This window comes from Siniperca chuatsi, linkage group LG9 (genome assembly GCF_020085105.1).
Source record: "Siniperca chuatsi isolate FFG_IHB_CAS linkage group LG9, ASM2008510v1, whole genome shotgun sequence".
Classification (NCBI taxonomy): domain Eukaryota; kingdom Metazoa; phylum Chordata; class Actinopteri; order Centrarchiformes; family Sinipercidae; genus Siniperca; species Siniperca chuatsi.
In genome coordinates this window covers 23,529,792-23,543,313 of record NC_058050.1, presented here as the reverse complement: position 1 = coordinate 23,543,313, position 13,522 = coordinate 23,529,792, and the positions used below count along the sequence as shown (strand labels likewise).

General features: G+C 38.6%; 1 protein-coding gene across 1 annotated transcript; it reads right to left on the bottom strand.

The window, feature by feature from the left end:
* Window positions 1-388: 388 nt before the first annotated feature.
* Window positions 389-12,083, bottom strand: trhra (thyrotropin-releasing hormone receptor a). Its single transcript, XM_044208722.1, has 2 exons — window positions 10,795-12,083; window positions 389-4,432 (listed from the first exon to the last, which is right to left on the bottom strand). The coding sequence occupies exons 1-2, from the start codon at window positions 11,599-11,601 to the stop codon at window positions 3,992-3,994; spliced, it is 1,248 nt and encodes a 415-aa protein (XP_044064657.1). The 5' UTR covers window positions 11,602-12,083; the 3' UTR covers window positions 389-3,991.
* Between the last annotated feature and the right edge of the window lie 1,439 nt (window positions 12,084-13,522).

The window sequence follows — 13,522 nt, the reverse complement described above, 5'->3', positions numbered from 1 at the left end:
TCAACCAAATTGAGGGAGGTTTGATGACTCAAATATTTAGAGGGTGTTACCATTACCTACAGTAGCTGAACATAAATTGTGCGGGGGTGTCATATTGTTTGTGTTGAGTACAGTTGGCCTCTGATAGCTTCGGTGAGATGAATTTGTGTCGAGCAGGCCGAGTGACTTCAAAATGAAGCCATCGACCCCTCTGCTTGATGTCCTCGGTGTGGTCGTAGCTCATACAGAAGTTATCAGTGCCTGATTCATGGCGGTCTTGGATGAGACAGTTTCTTCAATGGCTGCTGGTAATAGTAATCAGTAGAGATTGAGGTGCAGGGAACTGGCAAAAAAGAGATCGTCTTATGAGACATTAAAATGTAGTAATAACGCACCCTCCACAAGGCGCTGCAATTATTGTCTCTGTTTATTATAGACAAAGAACAATACAAAATACAAAACAATCCATCAAACAGCAAGAGCAGAAAAAAGCTATATTGAGACAGAAATGAGCACAAAGCGTCGCCTCAGATGGAAATACATCAGGTATCAGAATTTGTCATCTTTGTGTTCACATCACAAAAGCTTGCGTTCATGCTGCAAACTGCGTACCATGCAAAACAGAAAACCTCTCCATCACAACTGTGCGTTTCAACTGAGAACAAACAGAGAAATTAATAAAAGTGGTGCACAAGTGAGAGGTACTCTACGCTACAAATTACAGACTTCAAACCTTTTTTGTTTTTTTACATTTTTTCACATAGTCCTCTTTGGAGCTTATTAGCTTCCACTGACTGGTTTGAAATGATAGAAAACATGCGGATGGAACAATGGATCAAAACAAGCTATTACTTTAAAAATGCAATTGCTGGCACACATTTGAAAACACAACATTTAATTTAATTTTTAATTTTTCACATTGCACTGCACAATCAATTTCAAACAACTTTACAGTATAGACAAAAAAAGCCTGCTGCTCAGTATGAAACAGGTCCCTTTCATTTAGTTCACTCAGTATTCATTCCCTCTGAGTGCTCTTCAATTTATATACGTAGCTCAAATAAACAGCAGAAAATTCTCCTTTTAATAGCAGGGTGTACATACTGTGGATTGCACCAACTTAAGTATGGCACTTCTGTCAAAATCTATTTACACATTCCATCATTGCTCTGTGGGTTTTGCTGAGCTGATAAATCACAGAAAATCACTGCACTCTGCAGTCTCAGCCAATATCAGTGAATTACTGCCGTGACAGTTATCTGACCCTTTGACGAACAGCCTCTCTGTCTGCACATCAGAGTTACACATTTCCTCTTCATTATTATACACTGACCACTGACCTTCACAGGCTCCTCACAGAGTCCACTGTGGTCATCTTCACATGTGACCAAAGCAACGTAAGGCTTTGGTGTGTCTGTCACTGTTAGGACTAATATCCCTGCAGAAATAATTAGAGTTAAGGAGATTTTAAATTGACACAGCAGGTTTAAGTGAGTGTCTGTAATATCTGTCCTGTTCTGCTTTCAAAAGGTCATGTAATTCCATGTGCTTTCTCTCTAGTAGCATGATGTCACAGTGTTGTGCATTTGGATTCATTTGAATTACATGGTTTCAGGTCGGGAGGTACATGAACAAAGAGGAAAGACTTGATAGTAAAACCTGGGTGTCACTGAGATAGTATCCTATGTCTGGGCGATGTAAACACTGATAACGATAGAACATTTCCTTGATAAGAAAGTTAGAAAATTTGTACACTGTAGATAAATTAGATTGCTTGACAGCGTACTATTAACCCAATCCCAACACAGAAACAAAGCGTGTCCTACAAATCCTTACCGTCCCCAGCACAGTACACAAGAGATGCTAACGAGGGCTTAACAAGCAGTCATATGCTGTGTTAATTTTAAAAGTAATTACGTTACTTTACTAATTACTCAACGGCAAAAGTAATTCAAATTTGTTGCATTACGCGTTACTTTACTTTGGTTACCCAGCCCAGTCCATCAAGCCTTTTAAACAACTTCAAAGCCTCCACACCCACATGTTACAGCTTATGTATTTAACACGTGTAGAACATGAAAACGAGATGAGCAGCCAGCCTACAGAGGTATTTACTGACCATCAAGAGCTAGCTTGACGTTAGCCCCAGTGACTGCATGAAGTCACGTTAGCAAGACAGCTACTACGACACAATATGTATATAAGAAAACTTTGGAGTCACTGCTAGTTGCATTTCTTTTTTGAAGGCTCCCCTCCTCCCCACACCTCCAGTGACCAGGGGCCCCACAGGGGACAGTCCTGTCACCTTTCTGTTCACCCTCTACACCTCGGACTTACAACTGCAAGTCCTGCCACCTGCAGAAGTTCTCCGACGACTATTATTACAACCATTACAACTCTCTGATTTATGGAACATTATGGGACATAATGTGCAATAATAGGACATCACTATCATTGACATAATCATTGAACATTTTGAATTAACCATATACACTCACCTGTACCTCAGATCAGATATTGTGATCCTTACCGTTAACCTGTTATATTTTTTGGCGTTGTGTATATTTTGGATTTGCACCTTATTGATTTGTTATATTTGCACTCTATATATTTGCACTCTTCCTGTTTTGTACTGCAACTGCTGCACAACAAGTTCCCTCGGGATAAATAAAGTTCTATCTTATCTTATCTTAACCCGTGAACCAAACTGATAAACCTTCCATCAAACTACCAGTAAGACAGACAACAAGTCAACCCCCAAACTGTGAAAGTAAAGGCGCATTACTGGGATTAGTAACTGTAATGCAATCACTGAATTTCAAATTGTAATCCCTTACACAACTCGTTACTGACAAAAACACTGGTCATATGGCACTCTTTTAGAAGCTGACAACTCCCTTAGATAGGCACTGTGGGGTTAGTTGAGTTAGCTAAACACATCACACGCTATTGTTCTGGTATAAGGATTTGGATAGTTAGGTGGGAGAGACGATCACATCCTTTGAGGATTTGTGTCGGTACAGAAAGCGACAGCTCAGCAGTCACAACCTTAAATGTAAAGAGCTGCTGTGGATAAACGAGGTAACGTCTGTGGTGTGGCGTTACTTTGGCTCATTAAAGTCCTGTTTGACCACAAAGTTGATAACACAGTCCCAAACAGGGCTAGGCTAATGTAACTTAAGTCCAACATGAAACAGATACTGTAGGTGATGTATACTCTTAATGAAGCCAAAAATCTGTGTCAACAAAGACGGGAAATACCAGGAACTAAGTTAAACCTAAAGCATCACCATCTGATAATGCCTGCAGAATGCAAGCGCTTGCACTCTCACCAGTAATTAGACCCACCCACATGAACGAGTAGCGAGGCTCTCTGAGAAACACCCCTGCAACAAACTGTGACATTACTATTTTAACTGATGAAGTAACTGACCCAAGATATAAGCTCCATGGCTGTAAACATTTCACACTTCAGGATACACTGACAGGATTGAAGAGTTTTTGTTTATTTTTGTATAATTTATTCATTTAAATAGATTCTGTCTGCAGCTTACACAATTCCTGGTAGTCTTTCCGGTTCTGCACCCACTAGGGAATCTTAACCTTAACAAAAATAGTGACTTAATTTATATCTTGATAAATATCTGTAGACCGATGTGAAAAAAATGTATTGTGATGAAATGTTTTGCCATATCACTCAGCCCTATGATATCCACTTCTGAAACTTCCTGCTGTTAAGTGTGACATATTGTAGTGTTTAATTTAACAGAGTCTGGTTCTGTTTAGAGTGGAGAGGGAGGAGGATGTGGATGGAAGCAGTTTGCTTCAACCAAACCAATCATGCAACTATAGGATAAACTTGATGACATGCTTTTGGCAAATGGTCTCATGAAATAAAAGAAACGTTTCCCAGAGTAAAACTTTGGAAAAATTAAATTGGATGGGTGACTGGTTCCATACTGCAGCTGTCAGAATCTCTGCTATCCTTTTTAGGTGGAAAGTTTGTTTTCAGTCAGGCTTTGACATCACTCCCCAACAGGGATGGCCCCTCGAACGGCATCTTCTTGGCACTTGGCAGGATGTTGGATGGTAAGTACTGATCTGTCGGCGTGTTTAGCTCGTCCATTTCTGTAGTGAAGTGGTCGGGACTTTCCCCATTGGACGTCTCCTTGATCACACTGTAGGTTAGTGCCACACTGTAAGAAGCTGGTTTCTCCATACGCTGAGGGCCGCAGTGACACAACTTCTTAAAAGCAGCGCGGAACTTCTGGGACATGGCGTTGTAGATGACCGGGTTGATGGCGCTGTTTAGGTAGATGCAGAGACGACAGAAGAGCAGGAACCAGGTGTCCAGGTAGGCCTTGTCCAGGAAGGAGTTGACCACTACTAAGGTCCGGTAGGGCATCCAAAGTAAGGCGAAGAGGATCACCACCACAGCCAGCATCTTTGTCACCTAATAAAATTCAATCACGTGTTAAAAAATGCTACAGCAAAATGCAATCACAGAAAACTGGATAATGAAATGAACGCTAAGTGTTTTTCATGCACATGGAGTCTCTACAGTATGAGCCACAGCACATGGCACATGAGCTATGGGCCTTTGTCACAGCAGACCTTTTGATTTGTCACAGTAGGAAAAGCACAGGTGTTACTAATAACATTAACAATGGTTTTGTTTTTTCAAGTGTCCCCGTAAGTCATGACAGTGTGACAGTGAGCCAGCATGCACAATACCAGGGCCCTGGAACTGAAGCATTACATCTGTGCTTTTTCTACTGTGACATGTCAAAATGTCTTCCATGAAAAAAGGCCTATTCTTAAAGTTATAATTCTGAAGATTTTCATCAAATTAAATTCTATTTTTGATATCATTTATGGTCGTCTTTTTTTTTTAGATAATAGCTTTCAATGTATTTACATTTCGTACTACCTCTCTATATAATAGTTGTCATTGTTATTGGTGGAGTCAAAGAATGAGGGATTCACAGGACGACATGCATATATGCAACAATACTGTTTGTAATTTTATCTCATTGATATTAACCTCTCTGTTTACCGAACTTCTCACTGAACATTTCCTACTGCTTCATTAAAAGTATTCAACTGCCAAAAAACAGGGTGACTTTTATTGTGAAGCAGTCACAGGAAACTCATTTGGGAGGGGGTCCGCATGCATTAGTCTCTGAGGTTTAGTGCTGATAGCAATCATTCATCAAAATATGGGTTTTTTGAACAGAGGATCAGTTTTTGTTTGGCTGTGCTGTAAACGGATACACCGGTTGTTTTTCTGTTGTATTTCTGACAAAGTACCTACTCAACTAGTGAATTAGGACCTGTAGTATTAAACCGAACTGCACCAGTAACCACAGGTGTTGCCAGATCAACCAGGGCTAAAATCTTAAGGATTATAACTTTCATACCCAACAAAACAAGAAGTCATTTTCACCGAGCCTCTCGGCTCCCCGCAGGGGAATCATTAATTTGTTTAACCAAATAACATACTGTATCTTGTCTGTGAACACAGCTGCAGCTCCACCTGAACACTTGGCTTGAGTCAACTCGAGTATGTTTAATGACATTAAAACAGTCCTGCACAAATATTGATGGTGTAACTAGAATTTTGGAAGGGTTAAATACCAGAATACCAAATTCAATAAATTCAATATTAAGTTCTGTGCTCTTCTTCAAAGCAAGTATGTTTATTTCCCCCAAAGTTATTTAAGAAAAAAATAGGTAGCATCCAGTAGTAATGGAAAAGAATTAATTCATGTCATTTAATTTGTGGTCATTTTATTTACAAGCACCTGCTGATGCATTTTGACATGAAGCCTTCATCAGAATGTCAGAGAGTTCTCTTTTTAAAGGGCATGTCATTCAATCAGCAATCAACAGGAAAGCAGTTACACCTGTGTCCTCACAGTGTCATGCATTCTCGATCAAAAAATGCTCAAAAATGCTCAAATCAGATCATATAGGCTAACCAAACCAAGGAAAATGTTAATAAAGCAAAACTACAAATACAAAATGTATTAAAATAAAACCTTGACCCCCACTGTCACAACCTTTGGACAGTATATACTGTACATGCGTCTCCCATCAGGAGGGAATTTTAAGTTGTTTGCAAGATTTTGACTCCACCCTTAATCCTGCTAATACTTTCCTGTTGAACTTTTTAATGTGGTCCTCACAAACAATTACTTTAATTACAAAAATTGATACCGTCTGAACTGCTATGACAATAATAGCAGCTCCCAACTATATAAAGTAATTTAGTTGCCTAAACTTACCCAAACCTTAACCATGGAGGTGTCAGCTGGCATATAGGTTGTTTCAGACAGCACTTTCAAACAACTTAATCATCATTCATGTATGAGGACTTGTTTGAGACATACTGGCTTTTACAAAGCCTGAAAATTACAACTAGGGATATCAGTTTTGGCAAGTGTGCTCATGTCATCTATTTTTATAATTATATAATTATATCTATTAAATGTTTACATTTTTACATTGACACACTTGTCAGCAAGTTACAGAAACAGAGATCATTGTTCAGTAGGCAGCGGGTAACTGAAGCCGTCTTCTTGTCTGTCTTGGACTGTGGTGATGTGATCTATAGACACGCCTCTGCCTCCACTCTTCAACCGCTAGACTCAGTTTATCGCTCTAAGATTTATCACCGGTGACAGTTATTCTACTCATCTTTGCATCTTGTATGAAAAGGTTGGGTGGGTAAGACATGACAGTCATTGATTTCTATTTATTTATAATGTTTTAAATTGCAACTTGCCACAATATACCACTTCCTTATTAAACTGGTCCTACAGTCATTATTTGACTTGATCTAGTGATTGGTTGATGCTCGATGTTCGGCATACAAACACTAAATTTGGGAGAACTGCTTTTAGTTTTTGTGCTGCACATACTTGAAACATTTTACAACACACACTAAAACTCAAAACATTTGTACCTATAGGTTAATTTAAAACCATGATTACAAACTACTCCGCTCTTGAATGTAATTGTTTTTAACTGTGTTGTGTTGCTGTCTGTTTGTTTGTTTTTTCATTAATAATTTTTTTTGTGTATTAATTCTGTTTTGTGCTCTCAATGTCACGAAAGTGAGGGCATGCCCTCAATGATTCATCAAGATTTAAATAAAGGTTGAATGATTGTATCCCCTCAGTGGGCAGAAATTCTACCACAGACAATTCATTCATTGTGATTTCACGAGTGTCATTCATGTATATGAAGTTATGTAATTCTGAACAAAATGGATATGGAAGAATGTCAAGAAGAATGGCTGACATTCATAATTACAGTTTGCTTGTCTTTTACATCATTGTAGCGTGGCAGAGAGCTCCCAAAACTTCTGTCTCAAGAGAAATGTTTTGGACAGACAAATATGGTACAGAAATCATTCACACCATGGTATCACATGACCTAATATTCATATAAAATGTAATGTACACATTCACTGTTTAGTTGCTCTCATTTAATTTTTTTTCCTGGTTCTGTTGCCAGACAACATAATGAGCATAAATTGTGATTGGACTGTGGCTCATACATGCTACTGTAAGTACAGCAGGCAAACCGGTTATCCTATACTGTTGTCCTAAGCCGCTGCTTAAATCAAACAGGAAAATGGTTATTAGTGTGCATTTGTGAACATATTGACAGCTGCCACTCTAGGAGGATGTCCGGCAGGTGACATAATGCATGATGAGATGATGACATGACCTTCCTAGTTACTAAGACATAGTAAAAAGGGAAAAAGTCCATTACATTAGCTACAAATTTATAGAATTAACTGTAGTAGCTACAAAAAAGTTACCTCCATTGAGACCTGCAGAAAAAATCAAATGCAATAATACAGATGTACTGAATCCATAACAGTTCTACAGGCATTGAAAAATTATTTGACTGCTATAAAATCCTAATCCTAAAAGTGTATTGGTGGATTACTTTGAGCCTTGCATTAAAGGTCCAGTGTGTAACATTTTAGGAGGAGCTATTTGTTCATTTGAACAAATACTACGTCCACACTAAACATGTTTCTACTCCCTAAACCAGCGCTTTTCCTACATGTTCCCTAGATTGGAAAAATCTCTTATGTTGATTGCCTCAACAGAGTCCAGGAGCTAGCAGTTTTCTATTACCTCTAACCCTCTCTGTGATCACACAATACAGGTTTTGGTTGTTGTTAAGCTGTATTTATGCTAATTTTGTCGACAACCTCGTGATCATAAAATACAGTTCAGGAGTTATGTTTTGCCTGGTTAGCAAGTAACGTTAGCATTTATGAGCCACAATCAAATCACATTAAAACACAGTATAGGTGATCAAACACATGATGGCTGTTAACACCAGTTGTTTTTTTTGTTTTTTTTGTCATATTTTTGGAATGACAGTAATTTTGTGTTGCAGTTTTTGCTGGATGGTTTTGGATTTCTTTGTGTTTTTATTAACAAACAAAAAGAACCCCATAGATTTGTCAGTTCTTTGTTGTAAATAAAATGACCACAAACAGATCAAGACTTATAGGATGACTTTTTTCCATTACTGCCACTGTCACTGCCCCCCCATAGAGTTACCATGCCAAAATAAATCAAAATATCCATACCTAACAAAGAATCTTGTTTAAGGATTTTAATAAATCTATAGCATCTTAATTAATATCAGTAGGATGGTAGGTCAGTGCATTTTATGTGTAAAATCATGTTCTGTGCAATTTAACAGTCTTCAAAAAGAAAGCAGCATTACAAGTTTACAACTTGAAGAATAATGAAAATACATCATCAGAGACATTTATGAAAGACAACTGCAAAGGTTTTGTCAGGTAAGACATTGATCCAGCTTGTAGCTTTTCCACCAGCAGTAGTGACACCCTCTGTGTGGGTGAAAATAAACGACCGTAAACAAACCAAGCTGTCACCCTATTGCAGTTCTCATAAAACAATAATTATTTATTCAGATGCTATTGATTAATTTCCAACTAGGAAGACTGATATAATATGTATGCACAATGTAACAAAGCCTGGATTTGTAAATATAATTACCAGATGATAATCCTGATGTGAAACTTGTATTTAATTAGATCTTATCCATATTTATGTTGTGTTGTCTCAGCTGCAGTCAGGTGAGTCTAGGGGCGCTGCCAGTGTTGTCGTTGGGCGAAATACCTAATCCTAGATCTTCATTACTGCTTGACCTTTAGGTAATTCGGTATTGTACATGGTGGTTGGTATGAATTGTTTCTCGTGTCCACAACGAGCGGTTAATGCTGACCGCCAGAAACATGTGATTGTGTGTTTGTGGATTAGTCAAAGATAAAACACAAGCCATACTGATGGAGAAAACACCAAAAGCCTATTTGAGTTGAGGTTAACTGATAAGACTATCCAATAGAGCATGGAGCTCCCTCAGGGTACCACACCCCCCTGTCATTCCAGGAAGGCTTTTTCCAGTGATCTGATAAACAAACGTCTAGCCCAGCTATCTACCTGTGTGTGTGTGGCACGCTGTGTCTGTGCCTTTAGAGGATTCTGTTTTATTTTTAACAAGGTAGGAACTCTTAGCAGGGTGTTATAAGCTTTTAACAGAAGAAAGATGATGTCAGAGGAGGATGAAGCACAGTCTTGGTTTGTGTGTACTGCAGGTGTGATGAGCCAGAGTGCTTTATTATAAAATGTGTATTTTTCTCAAGCATGCACACAAACATTGAAAGAGTGACTAAACAAAACCCCGTTTGTCAGTTGGACTCTGTTTACTGTGAGCCGCTGTTTCAGAAGTCCACTACAGAAAATGATGCATTACTTCTGTTTGGGGTGTTTGGTTTCACAGACTCCAGCTTGGCTAAAAATAATGCTCATATGCTCATATGCTCTTTATCTGTGAGTGGTGTTGACTGTGCTGTTTATGCAGCCCGAATCCCAAATAAGTCTATTAAGATTTCTGTTATTTTAGCTTTATAACTGTTCGGTCAGGGAGTTCAACCTCTCTGGGTTCTAATTGTCTCCAAACATAAATAACATCATTCCTTCATCTGTAAATAACAAAAATAATAGATTTGTTCATCCTTAGCCCATACAACTCATAAAACAGGAGATATTTCCTTAATAATAATATAATATTGTTATAGCAGTGCTTAATGCTCATTTCTGTTTTTTGTCACCTTCATCAAATGTGCAAACTCAGTTTGTGGCAAAGGGAATTGTTTCCACTTTATTGCTTGTCTACATATTGGGTTTATTAAAGTCGAAAGAAAAGAAAAACAGTATTTAAAGGGGAGAAAAAAGGTTGACTTTGCAATTAATATTATTTTGTTTACACATTCAGCAGTGCAAACATAATGTGGGGCCCCAAACAGTGAGGAAGTAAAACATGTCATCCAAACACAAGGGTAATGCTAGTATGCCTTATGTGAGGTGTTTTGTGAAATCAATATTTTTTATTAAAATTGCCCCAGTGTGTGGGGTCAGTTGTACAAGGACCAGAGGGTCAGTGCATTTTTTCTCTTTTCTTGATAATCACATTGTTTTCCTCAGTTACTAGATCGCATTTTGTTGTCAAGTAATGCCTCTTTATTTATTTAAATAATGTTTTTTTTTTTTAACTACAGGGTGTTGCCAAAGTGGTCCTCAACTGCAACTCAGCATGACGGGGTTGAATGACATCACTCAAACTTGTTTCTGATTGGTGGACATTTATCTGACCTGTGGTGCAGCTGGACCCCTTCTCCCCTACTCACACAGGTACACACAAACGCAAACACGATCATTACACAATGATAATGTGAATGAGCAAACAGTTCCCCACCTGTCTGCGGGAGGCAGCCGTGGTGGTGCTGGAGGAGCTGGTGCTGATCATCCTCCCTCCCTGACTCGCCTGCTTCTTCCACTTCTTGGTGCTGTCCTTGGGATCTGAAGGCAGCGGGTTTAGGAAAAGAATCCGGGCGATCAGTCCGTACAGAACCATGGCCAGCATCAGAGGCAGCACGTAAAACACCGCGAAATCTGTAAAGTAAATGGGCAGGTAGTGACTCCTGGACACTTTGTAGGCGCAGCTGAGCAGCACCACGTTGTCATACACCAACTTTGTAGTGTCTGACAGAAAGAGCCACATGACGCAGTAGACAGAGGTGAGCGCCCAGACCAGCATGATGATTTTCTTTGCCCTGGATAAAGTGCACAGGAATTGCGCTTTGATGGGGTGGCAGATGGCGATGTAGCGCTCCACGGTGAAGGCGGTGATGGAGCAGGAGGACGCGTTTATTCCCAGGTACTGGAAATAAGTGATCCCCAAGCAGCCCGCATACCCGAACACCCATTGTCCGTACAGGGCGTCGGTGATGTTGGGCAGCCCGGCGGCCGTCAGGACCATCAGGTCAGCCGCGGCCAGACTCACCAGGTAACAGTTAGTGGGAGTCCGCATGTGTTTGGTGGTCAGGACCACCAGTATGACCATCACATTCCCCACGATCCCCACCCCGCATATGAGGGACACCAAAAACACGCTGATCACTTTGTATTCAACTGTGTAGTCAGTCCAAACACCCAGGGTCTGATTGTCCTGCACCGACGTGTCATTCTCCACAGTCATGTTATCCATGGTGAGGTTTTCCATAACAGGAGGAGGCTGTAGCTCTCTGCGCTTTTCAGAAAATTACAGCAGGCATTCAAAGAAAATCACAAAAAAATCATTGCAGTAAACCGCAGGGCCCTGGCACCAAAAGTCCAATCCTCCAAAAACTTAATTTCATCCACATATAATCCAGTCAAACTGCCTTTTCTTCTCCACCAAATCCAATTCCTGATATTGCAAAGCCATCAAATGAAACTCCAATACGTTTTCCATACAAACATAATAGGAAGTCGATTGAGCCTCGGTTGTTGGTTGAAGTTTTAGGAGAGGAGGTGTTGCAGGCAGCTCTGCGCCCGGCTCCTGTCTCACTGCTCACACAGTCATGACTGAGAGCTTCCTGCAGAGCCTTTCTGCTCCTGAGAGCCTCACACACTGCTCACAGTGAAGTCACGGGCTCAGCTGGAACAACAAACTTTTCTCTTCTTATGTCAGGGACCATGATCAGATGTTGTTTTAAGGAATCTAAGTTGGGTTTTGTTGTTATTTATGTTTTGTTGTTATTTAACATTTACAAGCAGTAAATACTTTATAAATGTTTTAATAAACACACAATAATATAGGCTAGCCTACTATAATGAAGTTTAAGCAAATGTGTTATATACATTTCTAAGTGTTTATGAATGCATTTTGTCAACAATTATAACTGATGTATATTAAACAGTTCATGAGTTGTAATTGTATATAATGATATACAGTTGCACACATGAACATATTTTATAGTGTAATAAAGCATTTATTATCTGCTTATACACATGTACAACACATTTCTTCAAACATTATGAAAATTGATTATATATAATTACAACTATGTTTTGTTATTAAGTGTTATTAGTGTTTTATAAACCATTTATTAATCACTTTATATACTAACTATAAATGGTAAATAGGTAGGGGCTTAAAATAAAGTGTTACCAATGAAACTGTTAATGAAGAAGATTAAAGCACCGGGGTGAGGGAAACACATCATCAGTATTCTACTGTTTACTCTTTTAGAGAAAAAGGAATCAGCTGTGAAGTTGGAAAATGTTATTCCACACTGTCTTACAGTATATATAGCCTGTATCAATGTGTTCCAACTCTTCATTGAAGCTACTGTATATCATGTTCACACTGAGTGAAATATTCAAATCCAAGATGTTTTTTATGGCTTTGCCATTTCGTCAAATGGAGATATTGCAGATGTCTGCATGATTTTATACACACCAAAAACCAGCCTGACATGTTTGGTGTCTTTGGGAACTAGAATTTAAAATAAAGCATGAGTTTGAACTGACTGACGCACAAGCTGATCTCACAAAGTGTCATATTCACACTAATGATATGATATTGTCAGAACAGGGGATAAATATGTATGATTTACTACAAAATAAAATACATATTAGTAGGATATAAAAATTGAGGGAGAGGCATTAAATTGAGAGAAAAGGCATTTATATAGAATAAAAACCAAAGACTATACAAATATCAGTGATATCATATGACATATTGAAAGCATTTCATATAGAGTTAATGTAAACTTCAGAATCAGAACCAGAATCAGCTTTATTGGCCAGGTATGTGTACACATACAAGGAATTAGATGTTTTTTTGTTGCTCTCGATGTACATACACAGAAATAGACATAAATAAGGGGAAAAAACAAGAACAACAAGCTCAACAAGGTAAACAAACATTAAGCTACTATGTGCTACAGTGTATATATAGATAGTTAAAAAGTACAAAAAACAGTAACATTTGTAAACAGTAAGACAATTAGTGCAGTGGTGCTGAAATAAATTAGATTAATGTAACAGGTTGCTTTATATACATGAGGTAGGTGGATATGAGTATATACAGTATGTAGAGCGTGTGTAGATTTAAAAAGTGATAATATTTACATTAACAATGAGCTAAATTTACAGGT

Excerpts from the sequence above, each read along its gene's own strand:
- trhra (XM_044208722.1), bottom strand. The coding sequence starts at position 11,601 with ATGGAAAACCTCACCATGGATAACATGACTGTGGAGAATGACACGTCG. Across the intron at positions 4,433-10,794 it reads CGGCTGCCTCCCGCAGACAG|GTGACAAAGATGCTGGCTGT; the intron begins GTGGGGAACTGT and ends GAATTTTATTAG.